Source organism: Polypterus senegalus, chromosome 14 (genome assembly GCF_016835505.1).
Source record: "Polypterus senegalus isolate Bchr_013 chromosome 14, ASM1683550v1, whole genome shotgun sequence".
Classification (NCBI taxonomy): domain Eukaryota; kingdom Metazoa; phylum Chordata; class Cladistia; order Polypteriformes; family Polypteridae; genus Polypterus; species Polypterus senegalus.
Window position 1 is genome coordinate 91,777,100 of NC_053167.1, and position 17,200 is coordinate 91,794,299.

A 17,200-nucleotide genomic window follows, 5' to 3' on the forward strand; every position below is an offset into this window, starting at 1 on the left:
TAAAAAAAAAACAGTGAATTCAATGAAATGCCTTAAAGTCATTAATGTACCAGTATGTGCACTAAGTCAATAATTCATATTCTAACCAATAATAAAAAGTGAAAGTAGTACACGTTTGAAGTTACATTTAAACAATTCAGCCTTAAAAGCAGCCCAATATGATTTCAGACTACTGAAAAGCCGAGGCTTCATTGTGATCAGTTTATGGTGACGAACTGTCCTGAACTACGATGTCACTTTTTACTGTATATCAGCTACTGTTCCTGAACTATTTTATAGTTTTACAGTGACAAACTATTTATTCCATTCTAACCTGCATGTGATCTGAAGAATAAAGCGTCCTGGAACATATTTACATTCATCACATTCCAGAATTCTCCAACCTTGGTATAAAGCAGTGAAAACAAATAATGCAAGGCTGACTGCAGTGATCCCCAGTCATCTGTAATATGCACTATGGAGAACTGCAGGAAAACTGTGGGTCCAGTAAAGACAGGGTGAGAAAATGGTGGACAAATAGGTGCTTAGATGAGACATGAAATAGGGTGACTTTGAGAAGAGCCGTTTTTCACAAAATAACATGGGGATTTCTTTCATGCACAAACTACTGAGCCAAGTGTAACAATGATGTATAAAAAATAATTTTGTCCCCACAAAAAGTTGAAATTAAACTGAATTAACTAAGCTAAATTAATTAAAATTAACTAAATTAACATTTGCTGATGCAAGTTCTGAAAGAAAAAACAAAAAAGCAAGGTTAAAAGCACCAACTTCTGTTCTGAACTGTGCTGAACTAAATAGAACTAAAGAACAAAATATGAACTGGTGTTCAGTGAATAATGTTTATCTCTTACAATAAATAATCTCATATTGTTAATCTTATTTTTGGTTTTGTAGATATCATTTGAAATTTAAATATTCTATGCATTATTTATTTGTTCTTAAATCAATATGACAATGACAAAAATTTCACTGCCAATATTTTTGATGCCCGATACCATACTATTTATTAGTTGCCATGGTGGATGCAACCCTGTAACTGTCGATGCGATGTTTGTAGTACTTAAGATTGGTGGCATGGCTGTCAGAGCATTCTAGCTATGGATACAATTTTACACAACTTATTTGTGTGTTTATTTACTTTAGTATAAAGAAGCTCCCTCAGCATCAGCATGCCTATTCACATTTGCTTCGTCTTCCAGGTGACAAATTAGTTTACATCTCCAGGCTTTCTTCTCCAGGTTATTGATTTTATTAGTTAATAAACCTTTGCAAGAAACTCCAATTACAAGTTTCCTTTCCTAATGCAACAATTCACCAAATGTTTAAGTTCATATTGTATGCCAGTATGTTGTTTACATACATTACATCGTATCTCAGTCATCGGTCACCTGCTACAGCCCATTAGCTTCTGAAAATTTCATCCATTTTAGTTTTTTAGGATGACCAGCAAGACAAGGCATACTTCTGTCCTCATGTATTTAATTAAACAATATACAGATTTAACTAGTGACAGTTGTGCCTATAAATTTACACACCCAACAGAAGTTGTGAAATATCTGCCATTGTTTGGAAAATATAAGTAATCAAGCAGAAAGTTTCTCCTTTTAATTAGGGAGAGTACTCAGGTAAAGCAATTAATTATCACATAATTGTGTGTGCCCTTTTTAAATCATAATGAGAACTGTAATCACCCAAATGGGCCGGATCAAAAGTTTACAAACCTTTGAATGTTGGGGCTGATAATATGCACACAAGTTGACACACACAGGTTCAAATTAAGGGTAATTAAGGGAGAGCGTCCACACCTGTAATTTCTATGACTGTGCTCAGTGTGTATAAATAGTCCATTTAAATTCATTCAGAGCTGTACTGACTGCGTAAAAAGGTTATTAAATTGTACAAATCAGGAAAAGAATATAAAAAGACATCCAAAGATCTGTAACACCTATTACTTGTGTTCAAACTCTGACAAAAAAGTTAAAAGTTTGGGGTCCTGCTGTTACCAAGCCCCAGGATCATTCGTTGAGATGCCAAGAAAAGCCTACAAGCCACTTCAGCAGAAACATAGGCTTCTCTTTTAACAAGTGCTGTTGCTGTTTCAAGATGCACAATAAGGGGGTACTTAAACAAAAATGAGCTACACAATAAAATTGCAAGAAAAAAACCTTTACTGTGCCAACACCACAAAACAACCGATTACAATATGCCAAACAGCATCTAGATAAGCCTCAAAACTTCTAGAATAAAGTCCTCTGCAGTGATGAGACCAAAATTGAATGTTATGGTCACAACCATAAATGCCATGCTTATAGAGGACACAACAAGGCCCATGCCGAAAAGTACACCATGTTCTGGGGGTGTGTGAACTACACCAGCACAGGTAACAGTGAAAACTGATGGCAAGATGAATGCAGCATGTTACCTGAAAACACTGGAGGACAACTTGCATTCATCAGTCTGGAAGCAGCGCATGGGACACACTTGATCTTTCAACATGACACAACTTGCATTCATCAGTCTGGAAGCAGCGCATGGGACACACTTGGATCTTTCAACATGACAATCATCTAAAACACAAGGCCAAGCTGACCCTTCAGTGGCTACAGCAGAAAAAATGAAGGTGTTAGAGTGGTCATCAAGTATCCTGATCTCAACATCACTGAGCCACTTTGGGGAGATATGAAACATGCAGTTCATTCAAAACAATCCAAGAATGTACAGGACCTGGAGGCTTTTTTCCCCCCAAGAAGAATGAGCAGCTCTACCACCTGAGAAAATAAAGGGCCTCATCCAACAGTATCACAAAAGACTGCATGCCATCATTGATGCCAAGAGGGGCAAATACATAGTATTAAGAAATAAGAGTATGCAATCTTTTGAACACGGACCATCTCATTATTTTCCTTATTACTATGTTTTGTTTATTGGTTCTGCAAAGCCTTATAGATTAATATGGGTTCCTTTACAAGTAAATAAAGTGTGTTTTGCCACTGATCAGTCATGTTTTCTTTAAAGTATGGTACACATTTTACAGATTCTGCCAGGGTATGGGCACAAATAACATACAATTTGTAAATGTGTGCTAATTTTTAATTTCCTGATGAATATCAAGATGCTGATAGGTTAAGGTAGTTCCTGTAACATGTATTGTATATCTAACTTCTGATTACAGGGAAGTGATGAGTTGGATCAGCAATTCCTAATGATCTCGGAACTTGTCTGAGCCATATGAATATGAGCCACAGAGTTTATAATAAATACAGCTTTAATGAGTTTGACTGTATCAGCTATTACAATGTGTGTTTTTTTTTTTTGTTTAATTTATTGTGCAGTCTTACCTTATCAGAGTTAATTATATCTTTTTTGCTGATTGGTCCAGCATCCACTTCTCCTCCCCCCAGTTCAAGGATATCCCGAACATCCGCTCCTGTTGTCATTTTGACCTATCTTTAAAAAATAAAAAGACACAAAAAAATTATAAATATGAAATGCAGTAGGATTCCTGTTCTTGTGATTCCACAGCAATAAAAAATTATTGTAGCTGCTAATTTAACCAGCTTAACATAACGGTACTAGTTAAAACAGCAAATTGTGAAACAATCGCAACATTAAGTCTCATGGCCTCATGTTATAAATTGAGTAAGAAATATATATTTACTGATTAGTGGTATTCTTTTGGTGATCTAAAGAAAGATTATTAGATAGATAGATACTTTATTAATCCCAAGGGGAAATTCACATAATCCAGCAGCAGTATACTGATACAAAAAACAATATTAAAGAGTAATAAAAATGCATGTAAAAACAGAAAATAACTTTGAATAATGTTAGCATTATTAACTATTCATAAAAGAAGGACTATCAGAATTTCAAGGTTCTGGTAATAACTAGATGCAATGAGAAGTCACACACAATGACACATTTTATTGGCCAACTAAAAAAATTACACAAGACAAGCTTTCGAGGGAGCTCCTTGTCTGAAGAAGGGGGGCCCAAGTTGCCTCGAAAGCTTGCATATTACAATCTTTTTAGTTAGCCAATAAAAGATTTCTTTGTGCTTGGCTTCTCATTGCATCCAAAATGGCCAACACAATACAAACACCCTGGTAATAACTAGAAAATTACAATCAACTCTGAATGGGGGTCATTCAATTTGAGACAATATTAACAATTTATAAATACTGAAATACAGCTTTCAAGATTACAAGTTGCAGAACAGAAATTAATTTACTTAACATTCTCAAATCAGCTTAATTTTGATCACAGTGGGCCACATCCTACAAAGGCAGTCCTATAACAAGTGCCAGCCTCTACATCAGCTTTGAACAGTTGTTCATGGTCTATATCAAATCCATCATTTAAAAAAGCGTTATTTGTATTATCTCATACCAGGACTACAAAATAACTAAAAATCAAGCTCTGAATATTTATACTAAAAATAAGCAAATGTTCAAATATATTCAAAACTAGGCTAAGATTTCTGGGTGCTATGGGTGCATTTATAAAGTGCTCTCCAGTAAAATTGGCACCTTTAGCAAAATAAATGAAAAAATGTCTTTATTGTTTATCCTCTAGACCTGTTGATCTTTCATTCAAAATATTAACAAAAGTCTAACATTTGGCTAAAGTAAACTAATTAAAAAGAAATTCTCAATACAAACAAATATTTCTCAACTATACTTATGCCACAATTATTGGAATACTGGATTTATTTCTTTCAGATCCCAGTGGATCGGCAAAATATTAAGTACATATGACTATGTACATTTGCTTAAAAGATGTATGTTAAAATTGCAGCCTTTAATAAAACTGACACTGGAAAGCACAGCCCTTTACAATAATGGGGGTTCTCCATATGTACAAAGAGAAAGTGTGACTAAACACACTTCATAATGCCCGTAATTCGCATATGAAACCCCCAATAAAAATCTGTTACAATTGCTTAAACACAGTAAATGTAGTCTTTTCAGTACTTGACAGCAGTAAATGCAGGGTCTCTGCCAATCTCTCTTTTATACGACACACTGAGATGTTGAAAGTTTCACAAATTATGTAAATGCATATATTAAATGTTGGATACTAATGATCTTTACACATGTCCTCCTCATTATGAATTATTTAAGTAGTAAATTATTTTATTCGCAGGAACTCAAAAATGCTTTACAGATGGGTGTTTACTGATGAACTACAAAGTTAACAAACAATACTAAGAAATATTTTTCATACAGTATATCTCATTCGTGTGAATGGTTGTCAGACAATTCCTGCAATCTCAGATCTTATGATTTTTTTTAGTTTTCCTCACTTTACGTTCCCAATAAAAGAAAACTAAATATGTCCAAATCTTATTGAAGAATTTCATCCTGAAGTGTTCTCAACAGAAGAAATGGATACACAGGCAATCCTAGCACAGAGAAATGATTAAGTCAAACAAATTAACACAAAACTGTCGATCAGTTACACTGAAAATTGGTGAAATACATGCTCAAACAGTTGGTGACGATGTTGCGGAAGACGAAAACATCAACTTACAATATCCTGTAGAATATCTATAACCGTTAACACCGTCCTGTCTTCCACTGGCCAAATTACTGTTGAAAGAAGCATGTATCATAATGTTACTGCGTAATTAATGCGTGAGTGATGGGCTATGCAATAGGACAAGATTAGCTGTATTCAAAATTGGTCGAACAATTCTGACATGTAAAATTTTAACAGGCGACAAGAAAGGCAATGTAGTACATCTTCTGTGGAAAACATTAGACACCAAAGGAGATCTTGATATGCCATTTTTATTAAAATGTTTACAGTTTCCCATTAGAATAGCTTTTGATATGAGAATTAACAAATCGCAGAGACAAAACATTTGAAAAAGTCAATTTATTTATTAGAGAGAAAGAAACGATATTCACTCATGGGCAGTTATACGGTGCGTTGTCACGATGCAAGTCCAAACAAGGAATCAAAATTCAATGCGATATTGACAAAAAGTTAATTTTAAATATTGTTTTTACTGAAGTTTTACACAAAATTGTAAGTTTAAAAAGTATTTGTATATTAACAGAACAAAAACATATAACGCAATGAATACCTCTAACGCGACATGAAACATAATTTTCTTTCAAATTATTACGTTTTACTATTTTTACCGTGGTTAATTATTCGCTAGGCAGCATAGTGGAGCAGTGGGTAGCGCTGCTGCCTTGCAGTTAGGAGACCCGGGTTCGCTTCCCGGGTCCTCCCTGCATGGAGTTTACATGTTCTCCCCGTGTCTGCGTGGGTGTCCTCCCACAGTCCAAAGACATGCAGGTTAGGTGCACTGGTGATTCTAAATTGTCCTTGGTGTGTGGGTGGTGTGCGCCCTGCCCAGGGTTTGTTTTCTGCCTTGTGTCCTGTGTTGGCTGGGACTGGCTCCAGCAGACCCCTGTGACCCTGCAGTTAGGATATAGCAGGTTGGATGATGGATGGATGGATAATTATTCGCTTTAATGTAAAATAGTTAGGTCTATTATGCATATGTAACAATGCCCATGAAAATTACAATGTGTTTAAATTGTACATCTGCTTCCCCATACGCGAGTAGCAGAGCCGCACGTAGTGTCTGCCCAGGGGTTGGCGAGCAAAGCAAGCAGGGGGCAAAGCCCCATACTTTAAAAACAAAAAAAAAAAGTTTGTAATCCAGAACACCAGTTGAGTGACACAGACAGAAACTAGCGGACAATAAATAACACGGAATTCAATTAAACATAAGCCTCCTTTACAGATACAGCAAAAATGTAATACAGTTGACCTGAATATTATTCTTTTAAATTACCTCTCATTGTTTTAGGCATTCATTGTCAAGCCAGCAGCTACCAAAAACTGAGACTGTATCTGACAACGTGTTGGGATAATCGTGCATTGCTGTCGCTGGAAGATGTATTTAAAAAGGTGCTTTTAAAGTCATTATAATAAAAAATGGAAAATATGAAATATGGCAGTTATTTTTCATTGTCATGAATGAGAAACTAAAGCAGTATTTGTTTGCAGCAATGAATGCTCAACAATTTTAGCATAAAACAACAGTAAGTCAGGGATCTCAGGTTTAAGAGAGAACTGGAACAGGGTTAGAAGCTAAACAATACTTTTAATGTGCCAGGTAAGAATTTAAAAAAAATCTGCTGTTGATCAGAATGCAGATCAGTGGAGTACAAAAATCTGTCAATACTTGCTCTATGAAAGGGTGTGTTTAAAAAGCACAAGACTGTGGGTTTTACGAATGTCAACACAAGCTAGACACTGAATATTACAAAAAAAGCTTATCATTGAAAATTAATAGCAGATCTACAACAAACACAATATTCTACTGAGTGCTAAATTTCCCCTTGGGACAAATAAAGTACTATCAAAAGAATATATATGTGGAGTAAAACAATGGCAAAATTACTGTGAGGCAAAGCAAACAACTATTCTTTATCAACCAAATGTCAGTATTTACCTTCAAATTAGATTTGTTTTCAACTATATTCCAATTAGATTACAATTTAATTCTATACGCTACACTGATCCCTCTCCCACTTGGACAAAGGCAGTGGTGCTAAAAGAATTATGTTTCTGGACTTCTCTAGCGCCTTCAACACCATCCAACCTCTGCTCCTTAGGGACAAGCTGACAGAGATGGGTAGATTCATACCTGGTGGCATGGATCGTGGACTATCTTACAGACAGATCTCAGTATGTGCGTCTCGGGAACTACAGGTCTGACATTGTGGTCAGCAACACAGGAGCGCCACAGGGAACTGTGCTTTCTCCGGTCCTGTTCAGCCAATATACATTGGATTTCCAATACAACTCGGAGTCCTGCCACGTGCAAAAGTTCACTGATGACACTGCTATCATGGGCTGCATCAGGAGTGGGCAGGAGGAGGAGTATACAGTAGGAACCTAATCAAGGACTTTGTTAAATGGTGCGACTCAAACCACTTATACCTGAACACCGGCAAAACCAAGGAGCTGGTGGTGGATTTTAGGAGATCCAGGTCCCTCCTGAACCCTGTGATTATCAGAGGTGACTGTGTGCAGAGGGTACAGATCTATAAATACCCGGGAGTGCAGCTGGATAATAAATTGGACTGGACTGCCAATACTGATGCTCTGCGCAAGAGAGGACAGAGCCGACTATACTTCGTTAGAAGGCTGGCATCCTTCAACATCTGCAATAAGATGCTGCAGATGTTCTATCAGACGGCTGTGGCGAGAGCCCTCTTCTACGCGGTGGTGTGCTGGGGAGGCAGCATAAAGAAGAAGGACGCATCACGCCTAGACAAACTGGTGAGAAAGGCAGGCTCTATTGTAGGCATGGAGCTGGACAGTTTGACCTCCGTGGCAGAGCGAAGGGCGCTGAGCAGGCTCCTGTTAATCATGGAGAATCCACTGCATCCACTGAACAGTCATCTCCAGACAGAGGAGCAGGTTCAGCGACAGACTGCTGTCACCGTCCTGCTCCACTGAGAGACTGAGGAGATCGTTCCTCCCCTACACTATGCGACTCTTCAGTTCCACCCTGGGGAGTAAACGTTAACACTATACAAAGTCATTGTCTGATTTACCTGCATTTTTATCACTGTTTACTTCAATTTTTTTTTTATCAGTATGCTGCTGCTGGAGTATGTGAGTTTCCCCTTGGGATTAATAAAGTATCTATCTATCATCTATCTAAATTACATAGAACTGCTAAAGCAAACCTGGTGATCACAAGATAATAGTCTTGGCCAAGGGATAAGAGTTATTTGAGAGTGTTATGGTATTGCACTGAATGTTAAAACTTTTGTGGAGTGACACAGTGCTAAAATTAGTGTGAGGTAAAACCGTTAGATGAAATTGGTATGAAATTCAATTTTATATTATACTGTTGCTTGTTCTGTATGAGTCATGTTATTGGTTTATTTTTTGCATTTTTACTTTGTAAGGCTTACATAGATATTTTTTCACAATTGTTGAGCACTGTGCATGCCATGTCATTCTACAATGTTTATACACCAGTGAGACTAGTAAAAAGAGCTTTCCATTAAATTGTCAGTTGGGATAACAAAAGCATAAATTAAATTTTTCCTGATTATTTTATTATGTAATTTTTGAGCTTTCCCACATTTAAACAAACATAATAAGGTGCCGTCAGCTCACAATCTCTTTCACTTCACACTGCTAAATACTGTATACCAAGCAAAATGTGCAACCCTATAGCTCCACGGACAAACTCACTGGAGTAGTTCCTTTCTTACATTGTGAAACACAACCTACTGACAAATTTATTTGGAGAAAAAAATTTGGTCGTATTGTGGAAAATATCAAGTCTATCAGTAGAAAAGACACTTGAGTTGACAATCCTCATCATTACATCTGGAATCTAGAAAATGACTACTCAAGAAATAAATCCCCTGCATCTTCATAATCTGTCACATCCTTGTTTACATATAGTATATTAGCAATGAATCATGAACCATTCTCCTTAGGCTCTAATGGGTCCCACGCCAAGTTATAATTACTGTCTGTATTGTTGAAAACAGCATCAAAGGGAGATTTAAAATACAATTTTATATGTCTAGCACAGTGATTCATAACCTTTTTTGAGTGACGGGCCCCTTTAATAATCTGATGAAAGCCAAGGACCCTCTTCCTGAGTAATATTCACATAAACACAACTTTGCATGCAATGAATATAATATTTATTTATTGAGATTTGATTGTCTCATACATATATGACATACACAAATTATTAAACTTTAAAGTAAACAATCAAAAAAAAAAAGCTCATTTTTTTATGCAAAAAGTAATGACCACTCATAATTATGCGCTACAATCTTCTTGTGCAAATTAAAACAGATCTACTACTATTATGCTTTCTACTACCATTACTACTACATCTCTAGCCTCTGTAGTCTCACCAGTATATGAGAAGATAATCAAGACATGACAAACCGTAGAAAATGTGAATTAGCACCTACTCTTATGGAGTGGCAGAAGATGGCCATTGTACAAAGCATGATGACAAACGTCTAAAAGTATATCAAGTCAAGAGACGTCTAGTGGTCGGTGCTGTAAGCAGTTGTAGGGTGTTGTTTTCTTTCATTTTGTTATTTTTCTTGCACGTTATTTTTCTCATGAGTATGCAACTCATGCATTAGGTTTAGGTGAGATAAATACTTGTGAGAAAAATAACGGCAAGAGGCATAACGAACACGAAAAATCACATGAGCAAGTTAAAGCGAGAAAAATCAACAGTACCAGTCTGTATAGTGAATATAAAATGTTCATTTTTATCTGACCCTAACGGACCCCCTGAAACTCATCCATGCCCACCCCCTAGGGGTCCACAGACCTCAAGTTAAGAACCCCTGATCTAGCACATAAAGAAATCTGTGATTACCAATAGACTTCTAGTATTTTACATTGCCAATAACTGTGTCAGGTTTCATTTACTGATTGGCTATCTTTTGAGTTAGCATTTCCAAAGAAAGATTCGCTCACAATGACCGACCTCAATCCAAAACATGTTAAAGCTTGCCAAGATGTAAAAATTTGAAGAAAACTTCAAAGTTAATTCTTTATAACAGCTTCCCTATACTTGCCCTGTAACTGCTGTAGGTGAAAACAAAATTATGGAAAATTCTGAAAAATAAAAAACACCTACATTTTCACTTTAACCATACATATCCTACTATAAACATACCTTGTTGAAAGATCAGGCAAGAAGATGCTCCACAGAGACTTTGCATTTCTTCATCATTGTGACATAGGTAATAGTGAAGCCACCCTAAAAATCCAGTATCATGGGTTTAAATCTCACATCCAGACTTTGTTTGTGTAGCATCTGTACATTCTCCCAGTGTCAGTATGGATTTTTCTTTGGGTACTCTATATTTCCTCCCACATCCCCAAAGGCATATACAGTAGGTCCGATTTCAAACTGGCCCTGGTGAGAGTGTCAGTATGGATGTACAGTATGTATGAGTGGACCCCGTGACAGGCTGGCACTCTGCCTAGAGCCGTTTCCTGCCTTGTGCCCACTGCTGCCAGGATAGGCTCCAGCACCATGTGACTCTGAATTAAGAATAAAGTGAGAAAAGTGTGGATACAATCCAGTCAGCTAGTCTCATTCTCTTACCAGCTTTGATGTTACACCAATTTAGTTGAACAGTGTTACCTCCAGGGTTAAAGTGATCAAAAATATTCAGTTACATTGCCCTGTGAGTGCTACTAACACTTATACAATTATCTACTCATTTGTTATAATCATTTTGCAGTGTCAACACACTTGAAAGTGTATTTATTAAAGTTGCATTTTACTTAAGCTATTCAATGCACTTAATTTATTCATTCATTTATTCATGAACTTAAACTGCACCGGTAACATTTCTGTGTACCTTTTCAAATGTTGCATTACCAATAAGAACAGTATTAAAAAAAAATCAAAGTTGATTTAAAATTACAACAAATCACTATATTGAATTGACATCAGTCTAAAGGCAGTGTTACCAGCAACATCACATTCTGGCTTTGCAAAAATGATTACCAACCAGAAATGTGCTACGCTTTTTTACACAATGTTTTTCATTCATTCATACACCAAATCTACAATAGTCTAACCCACTGTGTTTAATGTGCTTGAGAAATCACTAGTGGTTTTAACTGTGTTTGTCACTTGCATTACAGGGAGGCAATCCAAACTACCGTATAACCCCAGTCCCTTTCTCTTTGATTGTCACTTTGTGCACACAGGGAATGCTGTTTTCATGCAGGGCTGTGTTTTCAACTGTAACAATCATCGGACGTTTGCAGTTTTAACCTACTATTCATGCTTCGTAAACCAAACAGGAGTAAAATTGTTAAAAAAAGAAAAAAATACATGTTGTACAAACATGTACCATATGTAGCACCAAACATATATAACACACTTTTGAGTATATTCAAATATATTCTTATTTTTAATACAAGTATTTAAATCTTAAATTTGGCAGCCCTGCTTCAAAGCAAACTGCCAAACTGCACAATCAACGTTTCAGAGGATTGGTCAAAATACAATCTCAATGAATCACTTTAAAGTCATTATTCAAATGCTTTACCTCTGAGCTTTTCAGAAATTGCAATTTGTCGGGCAATTAGTACTTTCTGAAAGGCAACAGTAAAAAGAGTATCAACAACTTTGGCTGCATCTGTACTTCACTATTCAATCAATCCAAGTATTTTTTTAATTTCGTAATTACAACTTGAAGTGGGAGCCATAAACCACCTCAATGATAATCCAATTCTATCCCCACATTTGTCATCTATCACAACGGCACAAGCTGAAACCAATCCCTGAGCCCTGTATCACTACAGTTTTATTGAAGACACTCCACAGAAGGAATTAAGTGGGCAGTGAAAGTTCAAAAAAAACATTTTTGGAATCTCTCAAGAAAAAAAAGGCAGTGGAGACAAAACAGGGACTAGCTCTAGCCTAGCTTTTGAGGCTAGTGGAAAAGCAATATAAAAATGTGTACGGCAAATATCAACTCATACCTCAGTAAAGGGCCAAAATTATTCACAAATAAACACATAAAATTAACCACATTTACCAAAGTTTCCTAAACTAGCAAAATACTCTCTTCAATGTGTTGGTGAAAAGATTAACTAAATTCACAAACTGAGAGGAGCAGCTTGCCCTTAGGCATCGTTGCAGCTCGACTTACTACAGGATTTGAAACGAGACTGATGTTAAGCTGCTTAGTCACAAATACTTATTTACTCCGTCCTATATATTTGCTTTCAGCCGAATACTTATTCACACAGCTTATGCAGACCAGTTATTTTTTCATACGTTAAACAACAAAACACAATATTCTACAATGTATACAGTATTTTTGTGTCATTAAAATAATCCTACATTTTTGTCCTGAATAGATTACATCATATTACTTTGTGGCAAGACAGATTCTCTTATTAAACTGCAACTGAGTTTTGCCCTGTCCAACACAGGTACATGGTCATATTAACTGGCAAACCGGGCACACCCTCATATCTAAAGACTGGGATTTACTGCTATGCTTAACAAGCACTGTAATGAGTTAAATAACATTCGGCTACCTTAATTTTTCAGATTGCGCATATTCTTTTATTAAATTGCACATGAGATTTTTCACAGCCCAAGAAAGGCACATAGGTCAAATTAAAGATGGCATTAAACACATGCTAGTACGTGGTATGTACAGTGATGTGGAAAAAGAAAAATCAGTACAAAATTTCTCAATTGTTCATTTTTATGTATCAGAATATAATACAGTACCAGTTATCAAATCTTCATCATGTCTACCAATGGTAAGTTACTTGTCTCAGTATTATATGTCATGACATGAAGAAATCATATGTGGAAAAAATAAACCCAGTCTTAACGTTCATATTATTTAAGCGAATTAAAGCCTAAATCTAACAAGCAGATGATCTTGCTGAATGCTGCCACCTCCTTATTAAACAAAAATCTTTAAAAAGTTGAGTCTGAAACTTTGGGACTTTAATGATACAATACATAAATACCTGCAATTATCATACTGTAGAGAAGTAAAGATAGCTGTTTACCAGTATAGGAAGGATTTATTAGCCTCATTCTCCAAAGAAAAGAAAATAAGAGTCAATACTTAAGGTGTTTTAAAAGAACTGATTTCACAAATGTATTTCATTCATAGTTTTTGAATTGTTTTTAAGATTATATACTTCGTATATAAACAAATATTAAGATTTTTATTGCTATTTGTGAACAATTTATAACTTTCCACAAGGTTATAAAGTATGTTTGTTGTGCCAGCAGGCTGAGGCACATCTCTCTACCAGTTAGTGATCAGATGTCAAAGCATAAACATCTGTATGTTTACATCTTTAAAAATATTCTTTCTTGGATTCTCCTCTGGATTTTTCCTTTGAAATTTTGAGGCAGACATCGACAAGAATGGTGAATGGTTTCATCAGGACATTTCTGTAATGGCAAAGTGATACCAAGGCAAGTGAAGGCCCAGTATGCTTGATGACTATGGCTGGACCCTTATAAGGCAAAATCCTGTGGCCAGGTACAGCAGAAAATTGGACATTTCTAATTTTTAGATGAGACACATGTGTATATATAGTGTAAAGATACACTTATTGTAAATTTTAATTACATGTCACTTATATTCCGATGCTGGCTAGGGATGGCTATAGCTGCCCCACTAGCCTGCCCTGCATACGTGGTTTAAGAAGCTGGGTGAATGGATCGACAGAGACAGTCTGATTAGGTATCTGACACACAGTAAGATTCAGGTACAGTGTACTGATAAATATAACAAAAAAAAAATATGTTGCTACCCAATATTACTTGCAAAGAAAAATTATTAAGACTGATAAGTCTAACGGCAAATCCACTGAAATACTGAACTATTGTAAAGCACCCAAAAGACCTATGGCAAATTTTGCCAGTCAATCTGACCCGTGTACCCACGTTGGGCTGGGCAAAATTCTGGTACAAATTAACAAAGAAATCTGTCTTGTTACAAAACCGTGAAAATGTAAGTGTGTACCCTTGTATGGCCGGACAAAACTCAAATGAGATTAAACAAAGGACCTGTCACAGGAAAATGAAGGTGGCACGACACAATTTAACCCATTTGATCATGAACTGAGCAAGATGTATATTTTTTGTTTCAAATATGGATCCGTTTTTAATGGCGCAAATTAATGCATGAACTGTAGACTGCTGTAACTTGTTAGTAACGTAGAAAGTATCTAGTTTGCGTAAGATGCATGAGCTGACTACAAGCGAGTAAGCAGCCTAATATGTGGACTCGAAATACACTCGGTTCAACTTAATTAACTTACTGTATTAAAATAAATTAAAATTCCTTTAGTCCTACTGCCATAATAATTCTTTACCTACACTTCTACATGATAACACCGTTGTTAATCACTACGAAATAACGATGAGGCTGAAGTTAGCTTCATCGAACACTGGCGTAGCTGGGACTGTAACATTTAAACTGAAGCGTGATCAATTATAGCATCTGTCCCTAAATAAAAAACTGGACAAAACAAAAATCTTCAGTTCTTCTAAAGACGAACTGAATATTAGGGTCTGATTTCTATATTCCATTAAAAACTAATAACATGCCGTTTAATTTTCACGAATTTCGGATGGAACGAAGGTCCATTCATTGGCAGTAAGTCAGTATTCAAAAGCGTGCAGGAACTCTACGCACTGATCGACACCAACGTAAGAGACGCCCAGGATGCGAAAAGCTATCTGGCCCAGACTCAGGAGTATCCAAACCCATCGCAAACCGGCAGTCACTTACCACTTGAACGTCCAACAACGACAAGGGAAAATTAATATTCCAGACTCCACGTTTTTGTTTTCCAATTTCTAACAGTTCCGCTCACTGTAACCATTCACGGCCTTCAATCCCAAGAATCAACGTTCTTCACGAAAAGATGCATGGGATTTGTAGTCCTTGTTGGTGTCTTCTCCACTGCACTCCAACTCCCAGAATTCCAACCTCCATCGAAGTTTATGGTGTCCTTGCAAGTACCCCTTGCAGGAGTCAGTCATTATTACATTTTGATTAGTCAACATAAAATTGTTGGGTTTTTCCCCTCATGAGCCAATAAAGTACTATCTATATTCTGACTTGTTATAATTTAATTTTAGATCTATTTGACATTAATATCTGTATTTATAATTTTAAATTGGATTTGATGAGTAAATATGGAATAACAGGTAGTCAACATTTGAATTAGCATGATAAAACAGTTTGATCACGGCAAGAACATCGACCTGAGCCATCCAGGTTAACCAAAAAACATAAAGATAAAAAAAAAACAATAGGAATATGTATTTCAAAATTTTGCAACTGTATCTCATATGTATAATTTGTGCCATCATTTTTCAGTTCAGTTCTAGATCCAGACTTGCACACACTGCAACCTTGCACATATCAAGAATGTCTGATAATACCTAAAACAGTATTATACCATAAATGGTTCAATCATGAATTAGACAAATGTACAATTATGAAAACAAACCTTTCAACGATATACTTCAAAACACACCTATTTTTCTTTCTCTGTACTTTAATGCTGCATCAGGAAGGCAACAGCAGTCTTGCGGAGGATGAACAACTTCTGGTCCTCTCCCTCTATCTCCCTGAAGACCTAGCTTCACCCGCTTACCTCTCTAATGATCCCTACAGCCATTTATGCCAGCAAAACCTGGAAGGCATCAGTAGGTATCAACAAGAAGCTTCAAGTCTTTCAGCAAAGGTGCCTACGCTGAATTTTCAGGATCCAATACTACAACTACATCACCAACAAAGAGGTTCTACGAAGAAGTGGCTTGCGCAAACTCCACACTACTGTCACCCAAAGAAGATTCGGAATGGCTGGTGACATTCTTTGAATGGAGAACCATCGGATCTCGAAGAGAGCAATGACATGGTTACCTCTCAATACCAAACAACCAAGAGGATAAGAACATTCGTACAAGATCTGAAGGCACTGAACATCTGTTAGGAAAAAGCCGAACCCTTTATCAAATATTCGGAAATGCTGGAGAACACTTGTTGCCCAATAGGCTATGTAGCATGGGAGGATCTAAGTCTATGTAAGTAAGTACTTTAATGTGATTTTAACACCTTTAACTGCTGTATATATCTACATTTCCCCATGGGTTCAACAATGTTTATCTAATCTAATCAGTCATTTTCCAGGTCTATAACAGTAATAAGAAGCACATTTCAAACAGTGCAAAAATGATGGAGGGTGCCAGTTAATTCTCCAGAATGAACAGAAAACTCCAAATTTGGCTCATTAGTCTCAAACCAACTTCAGCCATGATTTTTTTTTTTTTAAACTTTCCAAGAACATGTTTTTGCAGTCTTGTTCTGACATTGACCCATGCTCACAGGTACTTACTGAAATGAGAGATACCATTAGATCCTTTGTAGTTTACCTGCGATTTCTGTAGATCTTTTGAACCTGCTTCAATCAATTCATGGGCTGTAGTTGGTAGAGAAGCCTGCTGTTGGTTGATTGTAAAAAAAGCCTGATTTTTCTCTCTTAAAATAATCTGTTGTATTGTGGAACACTAGTAGTTCTATTAATCTTAGAATGTTACATTACACTTACCTTTCTCATCCTTAGTTTCTCCTTCGTAATGTTCTCC

At 36.4% G+C, this 17,200-nt stretch overlaps 1 protein-coding gene across 2 annotated transcripts in view; it reads right to left on the reverse strand.

Annotated features, from left to right (window-relative positions):
• Positions 1 to 17,200, reverse strand: part of dmap1 (DNA methyltransferase 1 associated protein 1) — a 90,619-nt gene that overhangs the window by 70,540 nt on the left and 2,879 nt on the right. The window contains exons 1-2 of one of the 2 annotated variants that reach the window (XM_039735911.1): positions 15,336 to 15,477; positions 3,342 to 3,450 (exon numbers count right to left, since the gene is read on the reverse strand). In XM_039735911.1, the coding sequence (XP_039591845.1) occupies positions 3,342 to 3,440 (99 nt within the window). In that variant the 5' untranslated portion in view covers positions 3,441 to 3,450; positions 15,336 to 15,477. Of the gene's footprint in view, positions 1 to 3,341; positions 3,451 to 15,335; positions 15,478 to 17,200 lie in introns of those variants that run through there. The other variant, XM_039735912.1, reaches the window with a different exon arrangement.